General features: G+C 40.8%; 1 protein-coding gene across 1 annotated transcript in view; it reads left to right on the forward strand.

The window, feature by feature from the left end:
• Nucleotides 1-7,573: 7,573 nt before the first annotated feature.
• Nucleotides 7,574-13,582, forward strand: part of LOC103518046 — a gene marked incomplete in the record, with an annotated part of 9,645 nt that continues 3,636 nt past the window's right edge. The window contains 7 exon segments of the mRNA XM_017447674.1: nt 7,574-7,639; nt 8,471-8,686; nt 9,309-9,374; nt 9,588-9,803; nt 11,013-11,170; nt 11,551-11,693; nt 12,153-12,329. Of these exon segments, the coding sequence (XP_017303163.1) occupies nt 7,574-7,639; nt 8,471-8,686; nt 9,309-9,374; nt 9,588-9,803; nt 11,013-11,170; nt 11,551-11,693; nt 12,153-12,329 (1,042 nt within the window).

Raw genomic sequence — 13,582 nt, forward strand, 5'->3', positions numbered from 1 at the left:
GCTATCAGTTTCATGGGACACCTCTTTATGTCTTTATTGATTGAATTATGTGTGTGAATCGAATGTTTGAATCAGGCATCAGTCAGTGTCAGGGCCGTATCCAGGATTTTGTTGAGGGGGCCCGAGGGTCCAAACGGTGATGTACGGGGGGGATGCTCCAAATTTTCGGAGTCTAGCATACAGTACAGAAGAAAAATTAAACTCGAGAGGGGAGGGGCCGGGCCCCTTCCCCCCTCCCCTAAAATTCGGCCCTGAACCTGTCTCACTACGAAATTTTCCCTAGCTGTATCAACGATAAACGAGCTAATTTGTCTTTCTGAGTACTTCTTGTTCCCACACCTTCAGAAACATTCTAGAAATTAACGTTGGGTAAAGATTTGGGTAGGGGTCTGACCTACAGTGCACGAGAAAAATTAAGCTCGAAGGTAGGGGAGGTGGCGTGGCCGGGTCCCTCGACCCCAATTTTTCGGAGTCTGACGTACAAGCTCTGCTTATACGGATGGGTATACCATTTATAAGAAAAATATATGTGAAGAGTAAAAGCTCTTTGTTCTTCTTTTCAAGATGAATCTTCACAAAGTCACGTCAGAATCTATCATTCTATCAATATAGAAAAATATATGTTCTGAGTGTTTTGTCGATCAAAAATAAATGGAAACTTGTTGAAAAATAAAGTAAAGGAGAAAAATGGAGCTCGAGGGGGGGCCCTCCCCGCCCCCCAAATACGGGCCCTAGTTAGTGTGAATCAAACTTATCTTCAGATCACCTAACAACCTGATTTACATGATCCTCATAACATGAAGTGATATACTATTAATGAGTGGTGAGTAATCCACTATGACCACTATCCTACTACACTCTATGCTGTTAGTGTTATCTCCTATGCTTATGATATCCACTAGTGTTTACATTCACATTTCAATGCTAAGGACTTCACATGGCACTGCGGGTATTAGGAGGATAAACAAGATACATACATAGGTATTCTACTCTGAATACTTGGATCAATCAGTTTCCGTGTTATTGCAGCGACCTCTTGGAAACTTGCGTGTCTTATTAGAACTTTTCTACCAGAGCAGTGGTTCTCAAATTTACAGCAGTCGCATGGTGCTCCGCAGCAAATAAAGTTTGAGGTCCGCTGTGCTAGGGGGCTCCAAGCCGGCCACTCACACTCAGACTTAGGTCTGTCGGACCGTCGTAACGTGTGTAAACTTTTCCACTACACACTCCCGGCTTCTAGGTCCCTCAGATAGATTCCTTTAAACAATAGATCAGTTGCGCTTACTTGGGTGGTGTTTCAAAGCAGGAAAAATGAGGACCAACGGAATTTTTACTTTCTATTACTACAGTATAGCGGAGCTATGTATACTAGTAATGAAAGTATTGCAATCGGTCCAAATTTTCAAAATCGGGAAATGGTTGGAAATATCCGTTTTGGGATCCCCTGATGTCAAAAAAGTGATTTTTAGCCCATGGTCTGTACGTAACGTACGTACGTACGTAACGTACGTACGTACGTACGTACTACAGGTTTAAATGGGAAAAAGTAGAAAGTTGTGAACAGAATATCTCAAGAACGGTTTGTCCTAGAGCGATGAAATTTGGTATGCTTATCCGGTATGGTCCAAGGACGCGACTGTAACAATTTGGTAAAAATCGGATAATCACCCATCCAGATATTCAACCAAAGTAATTGTTACTTAACCCTCATTTTGTGGAAAATAATTGAAAAGGTTGTGAACCAAAATATCTCAAGTACGGTTTGTCGTAAAGCCTCGGTAGCGTAGTGGTCAAAGCACGCTCGCTGCCTCGGGTAGCGTAGTGGTCAAGACGCTCGCCTGTACACAGGCTAAAGGCGTGGCTTCGTCGCCAGCGAGGCTGGAATTTTATCCATCAATTTATTTGAGATTTTGACCACATAATAATGGAGCTCTAAGGGTTAGGTGGTAGAAAACGCCTCCGGCGTTAACATCGCCTAGTGGTTACCTTCACACTCAAGAGTCTATTATTAATTATTCTTAGTTATTAAAGCGATGAGATTTGGTATGCTATCTCCAACTTTTTACATAGGAATCGACCATTTATTTATAATTTTTACCCATTTGCAACTGCTCCATTTTACTAGTCAAGTGAAGACGTTGTTCTTTTTCCTATATTAATATGTTGCTAATTGACAGATTGACTCTCCTAGAGAAGTAAATTTTACTAATGGTTTTCTCCCAATCCCAATACTAATTTTACTCATGGAACTTCACAAAATTACTGATTACTGATTCCTCCATCGAGATAATGGTCTTTATCTGACTCAATTTTTATGTCAATTCTGGGAGTCGAACTGCAGTCCTCGTGGTTACAAGTGCTCAGCAACTGCACTAAGCACACGATATTAATAATATTGTGATATATGCTCAAGTTATTAAGTTCCAAGCATAATAGTCACTGCAAGGACATCGCGCAACACCGTATTATAAATGTATTCCCATTTGAACAAGCTTTCATCTCTTGACTCTTGACGATTTTTTACTTTCTATGACGTTGTGTATGGGGCACTTATACAGTGTAGTGAAGTCTTGGAATCGGTCCAAATGACCGAAATTGGGAAAAGGGTGTTGAAAATTGGAAATATCACTCACTATCAGGTAGACCTAATAGGTACGGCTAAAAAGGTCCACCTCCCGCCTGTCAGTTCTACCTGGTGAGCACACACACTATCAGATAGACCTGATCAGGTGTACCGGAGTTTTGACCTCAGATTTGGATTTTTCACAACTTTTTACATAGGAATCGATCATTTAATAATTTTTACCCATTTGCAACTGCTCCATTCAACCAGTCTCCTTACCATCTACCCAAGTACCCATAGTTATCCTTACAGCTTTCCTCTGCTATCCCTATGTCCTTACTTTCCTTTCATCCCAGACACGACGAACTTTGAAGAAAAGTTACTAGTCAAGTGAAGACGTTGTTCTTTTTCCTATATTAATATGTTGCTACTTGACAGATTGATTCTCCTAGAGAAGTAAATTTTACCAATGGTTTTCTCCCAATCCCAACTAATTGTACTCATGGAACTTCACAAAGTTACTGATTCCTCCATCGAGATAATGGTCTTTATCTGACTCAATTTTTATGTCAATTCTGGGAGTCGAACTGCCGTCCTCGCGGTTACAAGTGCTCAGCAACTGCACTAACCACACGAGATTAATAATATTGTGATATATGCTCAAGTTATTAAGTTCCAAGCATAATAGTCACTGCAAGGACATCGCGCAACACCGCGCATTATAAATGTATTCCCATTTGAACAAGCTTTCATCTCTTGGCTCTTGACGATTTTTTACTTTCTATGACGTTATGTATGGGGCACTTATACAGTATGGTGAAGTCTTGGAATCGGTCCAAATGACCGAAATTGGGAAGAGGGTGTTGAGAATTGGAAATATCACTCACTATCAGGTAGACCTAATATAGGTACGGCTAAAAAGGTCCACCTCCCGCCTGTCAGTTCTACCTGGTGAGCACACACACTATCAGATAGACCTGATCAGGTGTACCTGTCAGGTCTACCTGATAGTGTGTGACTGGCCCTAGGGAACCTGCCTCGGTGGTGTAGTGGTCAAGGCGCTCGCCTGGTAAACAGGAGGGCGTGGGTTCAATCCCAGCCGAGGTATATGGAATCCTCAATATAATTTGAGAATTTGACCACAATAATAGTAGTAGCCTACTGCTGGAGTAAAGGGACTTTTCAGTCCTATTTAGTGGTCAAGGCGCTCGCCTGGTAAACAGGAGGGCGTGGGTTCAATCCCAGCCGAGGTATGGAATTTTATCCTCAATATTGAGAATTTGACCACAATAATAGTAGTAGCCTAAACCTACTGCTGGAGTAAAGGGACTTTTCAGTCCTATGCGAGCAGTATAAATAAGCACTATTATTATTATTAGTTCTCGCCAATCTCAAGAAGGAGCAAGTACTTGCTTTGGTAAGTTTTGTTTTGTTTTTAAAAAGTACTTGCTTTGGTGAGTTTTGGTTTGTTTTTAAAAAGTGTAACAGAAAGTCGTGTAATGTTCACACCAGATTATTTTCCAAGTGCTTATCATAACTCTGGTGGTGAATTAACTTACCAAGGTGCTCGGCATACCTGGTTAATAAAAGCCTTCGTGGTCAGACCGTTTAGTGGTTAGGTTGTACCACTTTGAATCTGGAGGTCGGGGTTTCAATACCCCGTTGTTGTCAACTTCTAGAGAGAAGAGAAAGAAGAGGGTGTACCAAAAGTTTCAAATCAGTCGGCTCGGTAAAAGAGGGCTCAAAAGTTGGTTGCAAGATTTGACCAATGCCAAACAAAGTGTTCTCAAGATAAAAGCATGTTAAAGAAGAACAAGAGGAAGAAGTATTGAATTGAATTGAAACATGGTGACATTTTATTTTTTTACAGAAGAAGAAGGTTGTACAGATTGTACAGAAGAAGAACATACAGAAGAAGAAATTGTTTTCCCAGAGGAAATTCAGGAATCAGGGCAAATTCCTAGAGGATTCGCCTGAAACAGCGATAGTGCCCCCTGTCTCTTATCATACTGATGAGGGACATGCTACGATATGGGCGGCACCCTATGACACAGACCACACGAGTCTAATGTAGCAGTCGTTTCATTGATACGAAATTTAGAACTAGAAGTTGGAAGTTTTAGCTCAATGTTAACATAATAGCTAGTAGGTAGGGCAAATAGGCTCCTGTGTAAATATTGGAATAGGCATGATGTTTATTTATCGACTTGGTTTTAACTATGTCAGTGGGTGCATTAGCTCATACTCGATTTCAATTGCATTGTATGAGGTGCATTCCATATGTTTGTTGCATTTCCAATTACTGTAGCGTTCATTTTTGTGGTTTTAGTCGACCATTTCATTTTAGTTTCATTTGGAGAATGATATGAATTTTATCTTGTTACCTAGTAATGCCTACTTCGATTGTGATTTGTATTTGTTTCGCCCTTCTCTTTCTTCCCTTGGTAGGACTTTTTAGAACTCGCTGATTTATTGTATTGGGTCGATTCATATCTTTGTTTACTCTAACGATTGAAAGGAATTACAGTAACTTATTATGGTAGGATTAGGTTTTAGTAAGCAGGGGTCCTTTTTTGAGTGACTTCTTCACTGAAATACTTGTTGGAAAAAAAAGAAAAAAAATTTAGACCGATTGCAATACTTTCTCATTACCTTGTATAGGTTCCCTATACGTAAGGGTAATAGAAACTAAAAAATTGAAAGTAATTCTTCCGTTCAAACTATCGATCATTTGACGTATTTTTCTCAAATTTTCTAAATTTATGAATCATTTAGGTACATACATAGATATTGAACAAAACATAACAAATGGACAAAAACAAAGTTGGATCACAAGAGTGGTGGTACTTGTATTTAATGCCTATGTTCTTTCGAGTACTTAAAGTAGTATGTACATAGTACCTATGTACTTGAGTCTTTTTTTTTTCAAGAGGTTTGACAAAGGGAACTGTAACTGCTATGGTCTTATCGTCCAGAAATCGAAGAGAGAAGGAAGACAGGATAGGAGAAAGCCAGCCGTTCCGAGAACGAACATTATCCCATCAGGATAAAACCCGCCCCGGGCGGGAATCGAACCCGCGGCCTAGCGCTTACAAGGCAGACGCACTACCAACTAAGCTAACTAGGCTGGCAAAGAGAGAAGGAAGACAGGATAGGAGAAAGCCAGCCGTTCCGAGAACAAACATTATCCCATCAGGATAAAATCCGCCCCGGGAATCGAGCCCAGTGGCCTAGCGCTTACAAGGCAGACGCACTACCAACTAAGCTAGCTAGGCTGGCTGAACCTTAACTTAATTTATGCCGTAGGACGAAAGCCAGCCGTTCCGAGAACGAACATTATCCCATCAGGATAAAATCCGCCCCGGGCGGGAATCGAACCCGGGTCTAGCGCGAGCCGTTCCGAGAACGAACATTATCCCATGAGGATAAAATCCGCCCCGGGCGGGAATCGAACTCGCGGCCTAGCGCTTACAGGATAAAATCCGCCCCGGGCGGGAATCGAACCCGCGGCCTAGCGCTTATAACCCGTTCCGAGAACGAACATTATCCCATCAGGATAAAATCCGCCCCGGGCGGGAATCGAACCCGCGGCCTAGGTGTTCCGAGAACGAACATTATCCCATCAGGATAAAATCCGCCCCGGGCGGGAATCGAACCCGCGGCCTAGCGCTTCCATCGAGAACGAACATTATCCCATCAGGATAAAATCCGCCCCGGGCGGGAATCGAACCCGCGGCCTAGCGCTTACAAGGTAGAAGTCTTATCGTCCCGAAATCGAAGAGAGAAGGAAGACAGGATAGGAGGAAAGCCAGCCGTTCCGAGAACGAACATTATCCCCGCCCCGGGCGGGAATCGAACCCGCGGCCTAGCGCTTACAAGGCAGACGCACTACCAACTAAGCTAACTAGGCTGGCTCTTGAGTCTTCAGTTGCAGTTTCTGCTACAGTTTCCATGATCTCGTACTTATTTCTGTACACTCAGTTCCTAATTGGTTCACGTGTTGTTGAGTAAAGCTCTCATTATTCATTTTTCATTAAGACTCTGGTGCTAGTGGTGTTTTGTTAATTTTGTTTCTCGTTATACTCAAAACCAATAACACTTAACTTAGGTACCTGGACTTAAAGTTGGCACGTACCTTATTTTGTACTGGACGTTTCAGGCCCCACTACCTACTCAAGTGGGGGCCGGAACCAGTAAGTTGTTGTTGTTGTTGTTTTTTTTTTTTTTTTTTTTTTTTTTTTTTTTTTTTTTTTTTTTTTAAATTTTTTTTTTTTTTTTTCCCCCAAAAGTTTTTATGTGGCGCTCGACTTGCTGCAAGTCTTTGAGAGAGGATGCATTGGGCGCGTGCACGCTGTGCGCTCCGGACTTGAGTTTCTGAAACATGCAAATGTAAACGCGGTTTAAGTAATGGGAGACAGGACAATAGAGTGGATGACAAATTGAGGGGGGCCCTAATATTAGAGTAAGTTTGGCAGTCAGTTAATAAATGTTTTACAGATATAACACATCCACGCGGACACACAGATGGATCCAACCTTTTGAAAAACAACAAACAATAAAATGGGCATAAACAGTCCTAATAAATCTAATTATTAGAGCCACCGGCATAGTCATCTATCTCAATGTCCTACGTCTTATGCTACCACAGCCTAATGCTAACATATCGGGCCAGTTTAAATGCAAATAAGGCCCCCCCACTTCTTCTTCTATTGGAGAGCCAGAGTGAATAATAAGATTCAAAGTTGGTTTTCTTCCAAGAGAGGCAACTGGGTAGGATTGGCGGGGATGAGGTCAAGATTTTTGAGGTGTATCCCTTGAAGGATTTGGAACGTTTTTGAGGTGTACATCTACCTATACCTATTTTGAAGGGTTTGTAATATTTTCGAGGTTTTTAATACATCTTTTGAAGAACTTCTTAACTTACTTGCATGTCTGGCCGCGTAATATATCACCACACAACACGCCACAAGAAAGTGACTACACCACTTGGTATCCGCACAAAACGTTAGCATGGTACTGACGAGAACTTGCAAGCTCCTCACAGCTCGCGAGTTGTACTACCTTGACCTCATCCCCGCCAATCCTACCCAGTTGCCTCTCTTGGAAGAAAACCAACTTTGAATCTTATTATTCACTCTGGCTCTCCAATGGAAGAAGTGGGGGGGCCTTATTTGCATTTAAACTGGCCCGATATGTTAGCATTAGGCTGTGGTAGCATAAGACGTAGGACATTGAGATTTTCTTCTACCACTTCTAGATCCCGAGATAAATCGATTTAACAAATACCGGTAAATTGTGAACTTTGACGTCACGGCATACGCTCCCGTAGGCGATGACGTCACATCAAATGTCCCGAGCAAAGCTCCCTCCTTATTTGCATTTAAATTGGCCCGATATGTTAGCATAGGCTGTGGTAGCATAGGACGTAGGACATTGAGATAGATGACTATGCCGGTGGCTCTAATAATTAGATTTATTAGGGCTGTTTATGCTCATTTTTGTTTGTTGTTTTTCAAGAGGTTTGATAGAGAGAACTGTAACTTATCGTCCTGAAAGCGGCTAAGGTCTTAGCGTTCTGAAAGCAAAGAGAGAAGAAATGCATAAGAGAAAGCCAGCCGTTCCGAGAACGAATAGAATAGAATATACCTTGTTTATCCTGCCAGAATGAGACTGAAAAGTCCCTTTACCCCCGCAGTCTAAACAAGGTCTTTCGTTTAAGGTCTCTACAAGGTCTAAACAACGTCCAAAACGAACATTATCCGTTTAAGATAAAAATGCACTCTGGGAATAGAACGGGCTCTTAACTTGCACAATTTTATTGTTTTTTCTCAAACCTCATAAGTCATAAGCTCTCCATTATTTAACTTTTCCTATTACTTAACCCGCGTTTACATTTGGATGTTTCAGAAACTCAAGTCCGGAGCGCACAGCGTGCACGCGCCCAATGCATCCTCTCTCAAAGACTTGCAGCAAGTCGAGCGCCACATCCGCGCTACCATGAGTCTGCTGCACGCTCATCTGCAACTCAAAGAGAAACAGCTGTTGCACTCACTCGCCTGTTTCGGTAACGGGACCAAGAAGTTGACATCGGATATGATGGCTGATATACAAGCACATGTCAAGGTAAAGCTATTTTTTTCGGCTTTCTTTTAAGTGGCAGGCAGGGTTCTCCTGAAGGAGCGCTTCCTCCCAACCACTAAATTTTTCTTTCACTGTGAGCCTTTAAGATATTTCACCAGGGATTGGGAGGTCTTGAATGCTCCTAAAATTTGTGAGTCCCTTATATCCCTATGAAGAGAATTCCATAATATACATGGTAAGCTATTAGATGGTTCATTCCAAAAAATAACATCCAAAGAAATTAATTTATATCCACTCTTAATAGTTTTGGATTTAATAAAGTCACGAAATTCAAATGAGTTTTTAACATTGTATGTGGAACTTTTCAGGGGTCATAGATAACTCATACAAAATTAGCAAAATTGATCCAACCAGTAAATTTATGAGGAAAAATAATTATTTGGTCAAGAAGATGTTTGATCTTACTGTTTATGCCCATTTTATTGTTTGTTGTTTTTCAAAAGGTTGGATCCATCTGTGTGTCCGCGTGGATGTGTTATATCTGTAAAACATTTATTAACTGACTGCCAAACTTACTCTAATATTAGGGCCCCCCTCAATTTGTCATCCACTCTATTGTCCTGTCTCCCATTACTTAAACCGCGTTTACATTTGCATGTTTCAGAAACTCAAGTCCGGAGCGCACAGCGTGCACGCGCCCAATGCATCCTCTCTCAAAGACTTGCAGCAAGTCGAGCGCCACAGCAGTTTATGCTCATTTTATTGTTTGTTGTTTTTCAAAAGGTTGGATCCATCTGTGTTCCGTGTGGATGTGTTATATCTGTAAAACATATATTAACTGACTGCCAAACTTACTCCAATATTAGGGCCCCCCTCAATTTGTCATCCACTCTATTGTGCTGTCTCCCATTACTTAAGCCGCGTTTACATTTGCATGTTTCAGAAACTCAAGTCTGGAGCGCACAGCGTGCACGCGCCCAATGCATCCTCTCTCAAAGACTTGCAGCAAGTCGAGCGCCACATCCGCGCTACCATGAGTCTGCTGCACGCTCATCTGCAACTCAAAGAGAAACAGCTGTTGCACTCACTCGCCTGTTTCGGTAACGGGACCAAGAAGTTGACATCGGATATGATGGCTGATATACAAGCACATGTCAAGGTAAAGCTATTTTTTTCGGCTTTCTTTTAAGTGGCAGGCAGGGTTCTCCTGAAGGAGCGCTTCCTCCCAACCACTAAATTTTTCTTTCACTGTGAGCCTTTAAGATATTTCACCAGGGATTGGGAGGTCTTGAATGCTCCTAAAATTTGTGAGTCCCTTATATCCCTATGAAGAGAATTCCATAATATACATGGTAAGCTATTAGATGGTTCATTCCAAATTAGAGTAAAGTTAAATAACCCAAAAACATGTTAAGGTATTAGATATTCCAAACACACATGAAGGTAAAGCTAGATAAAAAGAAAGATGCAAATGAGAAAGAAAATAATCTGAATAATAGAATAAACCAAAGTTTTAAACTCATTAAGATAAGATTTATTTATATTAAATTATTATTATTATTTTTATTATTTTTTTTTTCAATAATAAAAACTCATTATAATTATGAATATGATGTTCGCTCAATAATGTGTAGCTTGTCCTTGCATGGAGGGTAAAATCCATGTCACTAGAAAGCTTGCCTATAAAGTGACGTTAAACCCCTAATATCATCCCCATCCTTGGCGTAAGCTCCGGCTTGTACGGATGGGTATACCCCGTATACCATTTGTGGAATACAGTCGAACCTGGATAAACGAGAAACCTGGATAAACAAGAAATTTTCAAATCCCCTTCATTTTCGGGTGAAAAACCTGCTTTAACGAGAAAATAAAACCTCTATAAACGAGAAAATGGCCCCTTTTTTTCTAAGTCCCACGCTCATATAAACAAGGCAAAATGGACCTCTATAAACGAGAATTCAAATCTCCGAACCTCTGTAAACGAGAAAATGTCAACTTTTTCTATCTTTGTCTATTTTTTCAAACTGTAGCGCTTCGCGAGCCTCTATAAAGGAGAATTTTGAATTTCCGGACCTCTCTAAACGAGAAATTGTTCTAACTTGTTTAAATCTGTCGGTACATTTCATGAACGTGCCATACCTATTGCACTTGTAGCTTCTGGGTTTTTCAGTTCAATAACCTCTATAAACGAGAAAAAGTTATATGAAACCTCTTTAAACGAGAAACTCCTTAAACGAGAAAAATGACCTAGTCCCTTGGGTTCTCGTTTATCCAGGTTCGACTGTATTTATTTAATTGAGAGATTTGTACCAAAGAACTAATAAATGGAAAATTCATAAATAAAACAAAACTCGTCTTTTTTTCGCAGTCAGTGAACATGTTGCTTCAGAATGCTCAGACGGTGATAGCATCTCCTACCATGTACTGTTTGGACGTAGACAAGCTCCTGTCCCGACTCAAATCAGTACCGGACAATACGCCGTGTCATATTGTTACGTCACCCGTCAGTACAACAGCCAAACCCAAGTAAGTATCCTCTATGTGAAGTTAGATTTGTTTTGGAAAAAGTCTATCAAATCGCTGAAAGTAACTATCCAACTTCGTCTCGTCTCGTACACCATATTTCGCAAAAATTTCAAGTTCACAGTTCCTTGTATAATGTTAGGTATACAAAGTAACAAGACGTTTACCGTTTTTTCAAGACGTTTGACAGAGGGAGCTGTAACTGCTGCTGAGATCTCACATACCGAAAGCAAAGACAGAAGGAAGACGGAATAGGAGAAAGCCAGCCGTTCCGAAAACAAACCTTATCTGGTCAGGATAAAACCCGCCCCGGGACTGGAAACGACCCCGCGACCTCGCGCTTACAATATCTTTCAATGTTTCTTTGTTTGGTTTATTCTCAGGCTCAAAATTGACGTGGACAATATAAAGACGGCCCTGAATCAAATAGACCTGGAAATCCCTCAGAATGTGAGTCCCCTATCTCTGGTATCTACTGCAGATCTTCCCCCGGATTATAATATACCTCCCATCGCCCCTGCTATGAGTAAGTTAATTATTACACTGAGCAACATTGAGTTTTCCAAGTCTAAGTTTGTTCCCCTTTAAGGCGCTTTTACACTTCGGACAGTAGGTCGTTCGGGCAGCCCATACAAGTTTGAATGTGGTCCAAGCATTATGTTGTATCGCGCTGATTTCGAATCTAAAATCAGTTTTTAAGTTCCAAGTTTCCCTAGATATGGAAGTTAAGAAACAAAGAAAAAATTGTCAAGATTGGCATTTATACATGCACTTATATTTATATGTCAGCCTTTTTTCTTTTTTACTCGATCCAGTCAAATGTTAACCCGTTAAGGGTATATCAAGTAATTAATATCAGGTCCTCCAAGTTAAAAATCATAGGACCAAATCTTGATCTAAACTATTTTGAAGTTAACAGAGGCTGTATCACTCTTCAGTCCTATTCAGTCAATATTAACAACACTACAATCCACTTCGTTTCCAGAAACCAGTGACCCGAAGATGGTGCTCTCCCGACCCCCCTCCTCCATGTCTGTACGTAGTGACGTCACTAACAAGAGCGACACTAACTCCCTAGCGGACAATCCGAGTACTAGTAGTGCGGTCACCATTATCAAGGACTTTGGCTCCGAAACCTCGGCACCGAAGAGTATTATTCCCTGTGAGTATAGGAAGATACTGGGTTCGCAACAGTTGCGAAACAAATGTTTCGAATGTTGAGCCAACATTCATAATGTACGATACCATCTGGAGATGCAAATTGTTTGAAAAAATGAGCAAAATGGGAATTGCTGGGAACATGTTTCAATGGATTAGAAATTTCATCACACAGAGATTCTGCGCAACACGATATGAAAACGTCACCTCAGGATACAAGCAAACTAAAGCCGGTCTCCCACAAGGCGCAGTCCTCAGCACGACGCTTTTTAACATCTTTATCAACGACCTCCTAATAAAACTAGAGAAAACAGGAGTGAATGTGGCGGCCTTTGCCGACGATATAGTTATATGGAGTTCCCAAAGAAAACAGAAAATCGGTTGCCTAAAAAACAAAATAGAATCTGCCCTTAAGGTCCTTAAAAAATGGTGTGCAGAAAATCTAATGATCATCAATGAAGACAAAACAAAGTACCAAGTCTTTTCACTAGCAAGGAAAATGGAACCCATCAAAATAAAGTATAACAATAAATATCTAAAAGAAGCGGACGAATCAAAATACCTGGGTATTACTTTCGATAGAAAGATAAATTGGAATAAACACGTTGAAAATACAACCCACAAGGCTAGAAACCGATTTAAACTCCTTAAAAGATTGGCCGGTACAAAATGGGGGTGTTCAAGGAAAACGCTCAACACTACATATAACTCTTATATAAAACCTACCCTCACATATTGTGGCGAGATATTGATCACGGCAAATGAAACAAATAAAACCAAGTACGAAAGAGTTCAGAATGAAGCGTTAAGACTAATTACAGGAGCGGTAAAAACAACACCCATAAACGCAATGTACGCCCTTACGAACACCAAACCAATTATGAAAACACTTGAAGAACAGGCACTTATCCAGTTTGAGAAAATCGCAAGACTACCAACTTCAAAATCCTGGATACACAACGAAAAATCAAATACCCTAAAGACCCAGTCAGGCTTTATCCAAAAAGTAGCTGAAATCAAGAATAGCTTTAATATCCCAAGCAAAATTGAACATCTAAATCTAGTCATCAACCCAACTGAAAGCTTTGAAATAGACCACTCCCTGACCATCGAAGACAACTTCAGAAAACAAGATGTTGCTCCATCAGTAGCAAAAGTTAAAGCATTAGAAGTGATCAACACCAAATATCCTCTAGATCAATGGCTACACATATTCACTGATGGATCAATGCAAAACCCTGATGATGGAGCTGGAGC

This window comes from Diaphorina citri, unplaced genomic scaffold (assembly GCF_000475195.1).
Source record: "Diaphorina citri unplaced genomic scaffold, Diaci psyllid genome assembly version 1.1 scaffold2058, whole genome shotgun sequence".
NCBI lineage: Eukaryota > Metazoa > Arthropoda > Insecta > Hemiptera > Psyllidae > Diaphorina > Diaphorina citri.